The 12,110-nt window shown below is 46.5% G+C and overlaps 1 protein-coding gene across 3 annotated transcripts in view; it reads right to left on the bottom strand.

The window, feature by feature from the left end:
* EPHB1 (EPH receptor B1) overlaps positions 1-12,110 on the bottom strand; it is a 474,027-nt gene that overhangs the window by 53,027 nt on the left and 408,890 nt on the right. For all 3 annotated transcript variants that reach the window (XM_035704776.2, XM_035704777.2, XM_025448798.3), the window contains one exon: positions 3,201-3,448. In XM_035704776.2, coding sequence (XP_035560669.1) covers positions 3,201-3,448 — 248 coding nt within the window. The remainder of the gene's footprint in view (positions 1-3,200; positions 3,449-12,110) is intronic.

The following is a 12,110-nucleotide window of genomic DNA, read 5'->3' as shown; positions in this document are numbered from 1 at the left end:
CCCTAGGTTTGAGTGCCAATAAGGAAATATTTCATTATGGATTTTCATGCTACATAACCCATGGTGCTGGCATTTTCAAAAACAGATAATAATGTACCGACTGAACGTGTGGTTAAAAAATAATGGTGCTTCTAATCCTTCCAGAAGGCCAAGGATTCTAAGTCCTGCAATGGAAGAGGGGCAGTGGGTGGGCTGTGAAAAGCCATGTCCAGTGCACTCCCCGGATTCCCGATGCCCACAGCCTCTCCAACACTGACCGAGAACTGGAGCTGCAGCCACTCTCTAAAGCTGCCATGTCCATCCAGCATAAACCACAGTGACCAGTTTCGAGGTGGGGACGGTGGGGGGAGGGCTCAAATTGAGGACTAACTCTTTTCCTTTCTTCTCTGGATGGTAATCCTAAAATTACACTACTTCCCAGAAGATGGACCCTGCAGAACTGAACTGATGACCCACTTTTCAATTTTACCAAGCAGCAGATACATCAATTAATGTTGCTATGCTCCAGGGTTTGGTAGTAGGGCTGAAATTAGATTTATAGATTACCTGCCTCCATGCCGTGCGAGGAGTCAGAAACGCTTCATTTCCTCTCTCCTCCTGGCACTGCCTGCTCTGGCCATTCCTTTCTTGTCATCCCTCATCCTCTGTTTCCCTGTGTTCCTCTCCTGCCCCCGGCTCTACTCCTACCACTTGGGCCTTATCATCATGAAAAATACCGGTGTCTAACATGCCCCCATGTCCCAGGCCCCACATGGAAAGAGTCCTGTGTGGAGGGAGCATCAGTGTGGGGTTTTGATTTTCCGCAGGCTCCTGAGAATGAATCTCCTCATTCCCCTGTATGTTCCAGGGAGAAAGTCTGATCACAGTCCTCAAATCACGCTGGGACTCTGGGAAGTACGGTCAGGTGACTCATAGGAAATAAATGGCACCTAAAAAGGTCTGGAGGCTGGTTCCAGAAAATACATTTTCTCCTAACATTGTCTTCTCTTCATTTTTATTTGGTTGTCTTCATGAGATCTCTGATCACGAATGAATGCCCCCAGGAAAGCATGGTCTATACACCCCATTCTGACATGAGAGGTCTGGCTATAGGAACAAGAGACCATGTACACTCAAGAGGACTACATTTCTCCTGCCATTCCCAGATGCTTTTGTGCCAGAAATGGCTTTTCATGTTTTTCACTCAACCAGCATTTACCAGGTGCTTGCTGTGTTAGGTACTGGGGGTTTCAAAATAAAAGGCATAACCCATACCCTCAAGTGTAGGCAAAGCACATTAGCCCCATCGGTTGTCTTCCCATGCCCCCTACCAAACATAAGCCACTACTGCCTACAAACCCAGAGGAGGCAAAAGTGTATGCTTGCCTGCCAAGGTAGCTTCGGTATGTGCAAATGCAACTTGTAGACAAACCTCTCAGCTATCCTTCCACACCACAGCCTGTCAACCCTCTTTCTGAGCCTTGGAGCCACCACAAGCTGCTGAGAGATGACCAGATTGGCCATGCTGGCTCTGGCCTTCACACACACTGCTCCATTGTTCCATTGTACCTGCCTGCCCCCTCGCCTGCCGGAGAGGTCCTCATTCCCTAATATCAGATAATTCTCCTTCCTCTTTAAAGTTTTCCCTGGATGTTTTCAGTTCGTCTTGGCTCACAACACCTCTTTACACCACACATGGAAACAAAAAGAATCTAGGCGGATGATTGCTGGATGCCTTGGGCACTAATGTCCTCAGAGAAGGGACCGAGGTGGTGGGTTGTAGTATCTAAGATGGGCACAACAGGACCTCCCATCCCTTATGTGTAAGATGACATCATGTTGTTTCTCATCAAAATGTGGGGCCTATTTCCTCCCCTTGAATCTGGGGAGCCCATCACAGAGGTTGAAGAGTATTGTGGAATTTGAAGTTAAGTTACAGAAGTGGTCCATCCTCTCTGCCTTCTTCTCATGTGACATTTGTTCTTGGGACTCAGCTTGCTGTGAGGAAGCCCAAGTAAGCCAAGATGAGTGAGTGAGTCTTTAAGTGATTCCAGGCCCCAGATCTCTAACTTCCCCAGCTGACACCACAGGGAACAAAGATGTCCTCAATAAGCCCTGCCCAGATTGCAGATTCATGAACAAAATAAATTATGGTAAGACACTGAAATCTTGGGTGTTTTGTTACATAGCATTAGAGCAATGTCTCTTTCATGTCTATAGGCCCAGCACCCAGGAGAGGGCATGATCGCAGCAGTCACCTCATGAATATTTCAAGATCAAGCAGATGAATGGTCCTTTGATCTGCAGCCCCAGCTACTGTTTGGTAGCTTTGGTGACAATGCATAGCCTGCCACTTGGTATTACCCTGAAGTCCTTGCTCACAAGGCCCTGCCCCATTGTGATGCTGCCCGTGCACCCTCTGCTCTCAGGCTCCCCAGCAGTCCCCAGCTGAGGCTCTGGTCCAAGGCGGGACCTGCTGGCTGGCCTGTGTTATGTCAGTTGCCACTCCCCAGACATCGGCATTGTGGATGTTCTCACCTACCCCTGCTCGGAGTCACTCTGTGATGTCCCACAGAAATGTAGGTGGTTCTATCATGGCTCCATGTGAGCATGTATGACAATGACCATTTACAGAGCTCCCAGCCATAGGCCTCAAGGCATCCCCTCACCTCTGCTGCAGGTTGCTTTGGAGTCACAATTCCTCATCAAGCCCAGAAAAGACCTGTGAATACTTGTGACACTGTCTGTTCCTTTCCTGCCCAGGAGCACCTCCTCCAAGGGTGGGTGGCGTGGGCATCAGAGAAGGGCAGTCCGTATTATCTCTGATGAAAGGAGTAGGCTGGGTGGGCAGCTGTGGCGGGGAAAAGGCAGTTGGCCACCGGCGTCTGCGTGAATCACAGAGGGCAGTGCAGCAGCTGAAAGTCTCCTCAATCTCCGTGATTCATGCAGATGCCGATGGCCATTCTTCACCCGCCTCTATTCATTCGCATTCATCCAACAAGCATTTATCGAGGCCCTACTCCACGCTATCCTCCTACTGAGGGGTCCACAGGCTTCTCTTTGTTCTATCCTTTTAGGAACAGATCCGTCAACCTCGCTACCATTTCCAACGCCCACTCACACTTCATCGGGTGATTTCTAAGCAGCGGTGTCCTCATGCTGACACGTGTCCCCAGCACTGTACACTGCTAACGTCATCCACACCCTGGAGCTGCTCTTACCCTGAGGAAAGAATCCAAAGCACCGTTCTCCATGAACTCCGTGATGATCATGACAGGTCGACTCTTGGTGACCACGCCTTCCAGGCGGATGATGTTGGGATGGTCAAACTGACCCATGATGCTGGCCTCACTCAGAAAGTCCCGACGCTGCTTCTCCGAGTATCCAGCCTTCAGCGTCTTGATGGCCACGTAGATTTCCCTCTTGCCCGGAAGTTTCAGACGCCCCTTGTACACCTCTCCAAACTCCCCTGCAACAAGAATGCAATCAGTACCCATTTCCTTCCCGGTCTGTGGAACCGCAAGGGCACCATAGTGGTGGGCACAACAGTGCTCAGAGTGGAATTGCCGTGAAAGTGACAGAGATAGCAACAGTGTTCTCTCATTGTGGTGTCCCGATCCCAATCAGTTCACTGCAAACACAGAGGTTACACTAAAACATGTTCCTTGCCTCGGTTCTTCAAAATAGCTCGGGTAACTAAAGGGAAATTTCAGAGTATATATGAGTTTGTTTTCCCTCACGTTTGGTTTTCCATTTGTGTCCCAGCTGAATAATCGAAATGAAACGGTCAGTTTCACTTTGGCAGATCATAATTCATTTTTAGCAGAGCCTGACGCAAGAACATCCAAGGGGCTAGGGGATATGTACGGGTTCTTTAGTGCTCTGAATGAGATGTACAACATTTATGTTCCTACACTGCCCTGAAAACTTCTGTGTCTACTGGGTCCCCCGGAGAGCGGACACTGAGAAGTCAGGAAGGGAAGTTAGCAGACACTGTGCAGGATCGAAGGGGAGGAAGCAGGGTTGGCCAGAGTCCCAGATCACAGTGCAGACCTGACCTTATGAAAAGAAGAAAGGAGGGAGCAGGAAGGAATGAATAAGGAGAGCTCCAGATGGCCATGCAGACCGGGCTGAAGCAGGCCTGTCAGTTTCATCCACCCCTGGAGCGTTCCAGAATAAAGAGCACCCATGCGGGGAAGGCCCAGGCCCTAGCCTCCCACCGAGCTCGGTCACTGGCCTGGGCTGCCGGGAGGAGCTGGCCTCTGGCGGGAAGGCTGAGGCTGGTCCCGAAGGTGCCCCAGCTGGGGCTGGCAGCTACCTGTATTCCTGGCAGCTGAAGAGCCAAGTGGTTTCTCCGCGCAAACACGAGTGGTACACCTCCATGGGTGCCGCAGCACTTAAGCATTTGTGCAGTAAAATCACCCGGAGTAAAAACAATTCTGGTGACACTATTTCATAGCTGCTTTAAAAAAAAAAAATCTGTTGAATCCTGTTAAACATGCTTTCAAAAATTATTCTACTCTTTAGCTTGGCTTTGTAACTTCCAGCTCTTCCATGTGAAGCAGTTTTAGCATCTACTTGCAAGTACGTCAGTGACATGTGTGTCAAAAGCCTGATGGGGAGACTCCTGGCTTTCTGCTGGTGGAGGGGGGTCGGGGAGAGACTTCCTCTTTTATCTTTAGTTTCTGGAAGAAAACAATGGGCCCAACTGTGAGCAGAATCTGTTGCTGGCCAAAGGAGAAAAGCAAGTTAACATCTCTGTGATTTGGTTGGGAGTTCCCTTTGTTTGTTTTCTCCTGCAGAAGTCATTGGAAGGAAGCTGCAGAAAAAGGGCTTTTTATACCAAACTGCTCCAGAGTCTGGGGGACTTGTTGGAAGCTAGGGCTGGAGTAGAGGTTGGCTCAAGCACCATTAGGATGATTTCAACGCGGAGCTTAAGGCATAGATCATGTGTGACACTGGTTTCGACATTAATCAAATGCTGCTTTGGTGAACTGCTTGAGGTCAGACTAAGTCTCATTCATGTTCCTAGCTTGTAGGACCCACCGTGGTGCCTGGTATGGGGTAGGCATGCCCATAAAAGGTGGGGGAGCATATTTATTACTACCTGTTTGGCTTCTGCTTTGTCTGCTCTTGGGTTATAACCTGTTGGAGACTCTATCCCTGCTTTATCCAAAAAAAAAAAAAAAAGGAAGTATTTAAATTTCTTATAAAAGATTGTTTACTGCAGCATTTTCTTCTACAGCAAAACACTGTATGCCCATAACCAGGGAAATGGCTGGAAAATGACACATTCATCCTGTGGAATGCCATGAGCTACCGAGAACTAGTAGATGAGTCATACGTCCTGACTTGTATTGTTAAATGGGGAAGAAAAGGAAAGAAAGCTACAGAATGTGAGTGCAGTTTGTAGCCAAACAGAGTGTGTGTGGATGCAAAAGAAAAACAATGGAAAAAAAATCTACATAAAATTATTTTTAACTTAAAATTATTTTTAAAAATGGTTGCCCTACAAGGTGGGAATAGGAGTGGGGAAGTAAAGTTAGTAAACTTAATTTAGCTCCTTTTATGTTGTTTGACTTGTTGCAATAAGCATTACTTTTGTTATTCAACTGAGTAAAATTTTCTTAAAAGTGCTCCACAACAGGAACCTGTCATATATATGTATGTATGTATGTGTACGTATATATGTGTGCATATAGTATGTGTATATATGTGTGTATATATTTGTATACACACATACATGTGTCTATAAATATACATATATGTGTGTATGTATGTATGATCTATAATATGTGTGTATAGATATTAAATCCATCCTTCTGACACCCTGACATAGGAAGCATTCAGTAACCATGAGCTGCATGAATACAAATTGCATATTTGATAAGTATACCGATTGAAGAATATTGGTTAGTATTTCTTCCTTATTGCTATAATACTGAGTTACATTTTCTTTTAGTAAAAAGATGGAAGTTGAAAGCAAAGATATGGTAACATTTCTTCTTGGAGGAGATATGACATCAATATCTATTGACCACCTACCTACTATGTGCCAGGCAATGTGCTAGGCTCTTTGCATGCCTTATCTCAGTTTATCCTTGCAGCACCCTTGTGAGTTGGGTGTTATTATGCTCATTTTACTCGTAAGGAAACTGGGGCACAAAGAAAACATGCCCCAAGCCCCCAGCTGCGAGTCAGAGCCAGGGATGCTGTCCAAGCCCACCCCTTTTCCTGCCATACTGCCTCTTGGTAGGTATGCTCACTCAGCGGTGCCGCAGGGAACATAGCCATGTGATATGAAGTCACAATCCAGGGACCACCGTGCCCCAACAGTGCAGTCACCGTCACGGCAACTCATATGCAGGGAACTGAAAATGGAGTAGGACTATCTCCTAGACAGATCTCACATTCACTGAAACTTCCTGCCTGGGAGTCAGGTGGGGTCAGAATATTTAGGCATCAGAATATTCATCAATTTCTACATTAGTGTGTGGAGTTTGGAAAGGCTCCAGGGGAATCTGATGTCCTCTCTCTCACACACACACACACACACACACGGGACCACCACCAGTGGTTCCCAAAGTTGGCCACCCACTATAGGGGAGCAGGTGCACTTCATATAAAGTATAGAGTAGTGGCCTGGGTCCCACCTCTAAGAACTCTGATTCACTTGTCTGGGTGCACCCTGAGCCTGGACATAGTTAACAGCTGCCCAAAGGATCAGCTACACAATTTATGGGTCAGACCGAGGTGCCAAATGAAACTGAAGGAATTCTCATTCAAAAATTATGAAGGATTTCAAGACTGGGAGAGCAGTGCATTAAACTAAATGTGGGCCCTTTTGGACATGGGGCCCAGGGTGGTGACCCGTGAAGATGGGACTGGCTGCCCAGAGTGTTTTGATGTGCAGCCAGGTTGAGTGCCATGGGCCTAAAGCACCCAAGCATATTTCAAATGGATCGGGGGAAGTGCCAAAGGCCCCAGAATACCTGGACTTTATCACTGCCACTTTGAATCCCTTGGAAAGCAGCGCCTGTGTACAGGCTGCCTCTCACAGCACAGGGCCTGCCACAGAGTGTGGGCTTCATAGACGTGAATGAAAAGAAAGAACAAGAAAAGGAAGAAACCAGTGAAGGTGTGGCTTTGGCAAGCTCTATCTACACAGAACAGTGTGGCTCAAACTACTTTCTTAACTGACAAATGTTAGTTCATTGTCTAATCTTTGTGGCTGACTGGTATCCGAGTGTAGTGCTTCTACTACTTGAGCTTTAAATTGTATCCTCTGCGCAGGTTGCATCACATAGGTCTTGAAAATTATGAAATAAAAATGTGCTCTCCTGAGATTTCAGGGTGGTGAAACCACTCTGTCTGAAACTGTCATAGTGATAGGTGTCATCATACATTTGTCCAGGTCCGTACAGTATACAACCCCAAGAGTGAACCCTCATGTAAAGCATGGACCTCGGGTGATAATGATGTGTCAGTGTAGGTTTATCTACCAAGGTACCACTCTGGTGGGGGATGCTGATAGTGGGTGACACTGTGCATGTGTAGAGCGAGGAGTATATGGGAAATCTGTGTACCTTCCACTTGATTTTACTGCGAACCTAAAACCACTCTAAAAAAATATAGACTTTAAAAAGATGTGCTGTTCTTGGGTAGCTTGTAATGGGCTTTGTAGTCAGTCACTATGGTGGGAGTGGCGTGACTGCTCCCAGGAATTTGCTCTGCAGTCATGGGAAGCAGTGGCTTCATACTGATTCTGTAAAAATAGCTCCTTTCCTGTCTGGCAAAGAAATGGCTTCATATTCTCCAAGCCCAGAGGTTTTCAAAGTACCCACTTGCAAAGGAAGCCACTTAGTCCACAGTTCTCACTCAGAGGCTGTGCTCCACCCTCTCATTAAGTGGCCCCAGTGCTAGGAGAGGAACTCTGGCAGGGAGTGGAGGAAGCAGCTCCTATCTACGCCAGCCTGGCCATCGACTTGCGGGGCATGTCTCCAGGCTCAGTTTCCTCAGCTTTACACAATAAAAAGAAAGGACCAACCATGGGGGCTTCCTCACAGGGTGTCAAGTCTCTGAGAAAGTGCTTTGTGCTTTTTGTAGTGCAACTACAAGCTGTGGAGACACATGTGGGCAGCAATTTAAGACAAGTCAGGGGTAGGGGCGTGAGGGTAGTAATGCATGGGTATGGGCTCTGGAAGAGAAAAAGGTGGAAGAGCAGGTATCTGAAAACTGAAGGGGCCCAAGACAGAGGTGTAGTGGGGAAGGCCTGCTGCCAGGTATCTGGGTGTGGAAGGCATCCCCAGATAAGCCTAGGGCACTAAAGTGTGAGGGCTCTGGCCCTCTAGCACCACCACACCCTCATAGGGAGTGGAAGTCAAGGCCTACTGCCATTATTAGTAACGGAAAACCAAGGGTTGGTGTGGCTTACCATCTGAGAGACTCTGTCTCCTTGATCTTTGACTTCAGGTTCATATATCATTCTCAAGAAACTATTTTTGCTTCTTGACACCTTTCCTGTAATTAGGGCCAGAACCTGCTGTCTGTGATGCTTTGATTTGCCATGATCTGAGCTCTAAAGAGCTTGCTTCTACATGAGTTCCAAACCACGGCCATACATTTTTCAGTTTTTGATAAAAATTCATAATACCTAAAAATATTCTCAACAAATCAAGCATTAACATCATATTTAAAATAGATGCTTATAGGAAATGACTGGGTAGTGGTTATGGTTGGTTCTTTCTACACAGATCTGACAGTAATTGTAGCCAGCCTAATTTTTTCTTCTAGCTGGACTTTGATTGGCAGGCATCTTTGCAGCTGACCTTAGAACCTCTTCTACCGCCAAACCTCCCTTTGGGTAAGACCTCGCTCCAGCTTCAGGCCAGTCTGGGGGCCAGGGGCTCTCAGCACTGGTTCTCAAGGTGTGGTTTCTGCCCAACAGCATCAGAATCACCTGGGAACTTGTTAGAAAATGCAGATTCTGTAGCTCTACCTAGACCTTCTGGTTCAGAAGCTCAGCCCGGTGACAGGAGTTTTAATATGCCTCCAAGATGGTTCTGATGCCTGGCTCAAGTTTGAGAACCTTGGCGCTCCAGGCTGTCAGCTGAGGGTAATTTAGCCAGTTCCCACAACTGTCCTCCAGACAGCTACTGATATAATTCCCTACAAGTTTTCAGCTCCTTGCCAGATCCTCTTTCCTACTTTCCTTGACAAAATGAGGAAGAGAGAAAAAGTGGTTCAGCAGCATTAAATGCCTCAACTATTATATATAAAATCAGAAGGAAAGAATTTTCAATTTTTGAAAATGAAACATCCAACCTGCCAGCAGGTATTTCAAGCAGTGACTGTTGGCTATGTGCAGTGCAAATCTACACACAATTGCACTCTTTTTTTTTTTAGCAGCATTTTGAAGTCACAAACTGCCTTGGGGGAAAAAAAGGAAAGCAGAGCTTCTAGTTACTAATTCAAGCTTCCACCAGAAAAGGAACTTTTAAAGAATAAATTTAAACTAGGTTTTAAAAGTGAGATTTCCAGCCTGTTTTATCACACTAGCCCGTGCAAGGTAAGTAGGTTATGGCTAAACCAGGGATAGTAAAACCATGGCAGGCAGTCAGCTACCTCCTAACCCTGCACCCAGGACAGACATTCCTTATCGATCACAATATTCCTATTCCTCCTTTTCAGCAGAGCTTCCCAGGTCCCCATTACCAGGCTACTGGCGTTAGCAGATGAGATGGAACCTGCTCGACAGCCATGATGTCCACGATACCTAATATGGTGAGAGCAAACTGATTTTCTCTTTTCTTATAGCTGTTTGTGGTCATTTGGCAACTGCCCACCAATAGATGACATTAGTTGCATAATGTAAGCAAGCACATATAGCTGAACATGCTAAATATCTTGATCCTCATCGTTATCCTTCTTAAGGTCGGTAACTGGTCATACTAGAGGAGGAGGACTGGAGGATGGAAGAACTTGCTTTCCCCAGGGAATGTGAGGTGCCTACCCCATGGGCATGATGAATTCCAGGATAGTATCATCATTGCCAGCAAGGAGGTGTGCATATTCCAAACTCCCTGAGTTTACCATCAGAAGTAATGTCCCTGTATACTCAACAGCTCTTTTCCAGAATAGTAACTGAATATTGGTAGGTATCCAATAATGGTAGGTAGGTGGGGGTTATGTTCCTCAGACCTAGATCACTTGTGTATGGGTTTCAATTCTTGCTTTATTTTTCACTCAGCTGGCAGCACAATCTTTGGCAAGCTATCCTCTGAATGTTGATTTCCTCACCAGGTTAAACACACACACACACAAACACACACACACCCTACCTCACATTAAGGGAGCAAAGTGAGACAATGCTTGTAAAGTATGTCCATAGTGAGTGTTCAATATATGCCAGTTACCTTAATTATAATTACTTAAGACATCTATCTGATTTCCTTTTCTGGAAACCCTTCTGTTGTGACTCTTATCCAATATTGAGGCCATCCTCATGCTGCCTACCCTCACTTTGAATAAGTCCAGGAGAGTCAGGCTGGCAGGTGGCCTTTCTACCAAAGCACCCCCCAAGAAACCCATCTTCTTCGAAGACGGAACAAGTGGGCCTTCTGGTCCCATTCCCAATCTGTGCACATCACAGATTCCCCTCCACAGCTCTCTTCATGCAGCCCTCTCCCCATAAACCTGCCCCTCTCTCACAAAAAAGTGATCTGTGGAAATGCTGAATTGGCAGCTGCTAGAGTCAGAGGAGGAGATTTATTAATAAAATACAATTGCCATATCTTCCTCCAGACGCCACCCTCTAGTGTCACCTCTACCTACATTTTCAGGTACTTGACAGTCATGATCAGGGATGCTACATAGGTTACACACTGCACAACCCAGACTGCCATTCATGCCATGGAGCCCAATTATGGATGGCACCCTGCTTTATGCTCTGGGTGAATCTATGGATCAAACTGATCAGAATTAACCAGTGCATTGGAGTTGGCCTGTGAGATGGCTCCTATGAGTAAAATTCATGGTTACAAAGATATGATATTTTCTAAAGACACTAGAGGCCTGTGGCCCTCTCTGAAGAGACCAGTGACATCTATTATCTGCAGCAAGGGTGAAAGGCTGGACATCATCCCACTGGGCCACTTCTGGAGTGCCAAGTGACTCAGGACCCTTCACCTCCCTCTGGGTTTTCTCCATTCTCCTAAGCTCTTCCAGTTCCCCAAATTTTCCTCCCTGCTCTACTCTCCTCCCAAGGACCCACTTTCATTCAACCATATGCAACAAACATTTGATGGAACATCTGAGTGCAATACCAGGCCAGGTGCGAGACTAACAAAACCCTGAGGTTGTGTGGCCGTCATGGAACTTTGAGGGTGATGATGAAAGACAGGCAGCTAATTGCATGATAGTTAATGAGTTCATCATCGCTCAGTCTTCTTGGATGCTATCATATCCAGGTCATGGTTACTTTGTCCAACATCTCCAACAACTTGAGAAGACCTGGGCAGTTGTTGCAATTTTTCAGCTTCAGCACCTAGACTTGACTCTACTGGCCTTTACTCACATGCATGACCGCTACCCCCCCACCCAAGTGTTTAACTGGAGGCCACAACCTCCATGTAGCATTTCCCCATCAGCTCCATTCACCATGTTTGGATACATTCGGGTTTAGATCTGTTTAGTTACTTTTGTGTGTGTGTGTGTGTGTGTGTGTGTGTGTGTTTTGTTTAGTTACTTGAGCACAGCCTACCACCTCCATTCCAGCGGTGGCCATTTCAAACCTTCCCCACACTTCCAAGCAAAACCCCATAACTGGTCTCCATGCTTCCAAAGATTCACTCACCCTTTCTCATCAACTCCTTCTAGTCGAATCCGGATATAGCATCTATCAGATTCATGTCCCCAGAGCCTCATTCTTATCACCTAGCCTGCTCAGGCACGTACCTAAGACTCACACCATCCTCCCTCTATAGGATAAAATCCATACCCAAGCTCCTGGAACTCCAGGTCTCAGCCTAATTCCCCAGACTCCACACTTGCTATTTACCCTCAGGAAACACCTCCTTGTCAGCCTTCTCTCCCTGTTCTCAGGATGTGCCAATGGAGTGTCAGCCTCCACA

Source organism: Canis lupus, chromosome 23 (assembly GCF_003254725.2).
Source record: "Canis lupus dingo isolate Sandy chromosome 23, ASM325472v2, whole genome shotgun sequence".
Classification (NCBI taxonomy): Eukaryota; Metazoa; Chordata; class Mammalia; order Carnivora; family Canidae; genus Canis; species Canis lupus.
This window is presented reverse-complemented; position numbering and strand designations above follow the sequence as displayed.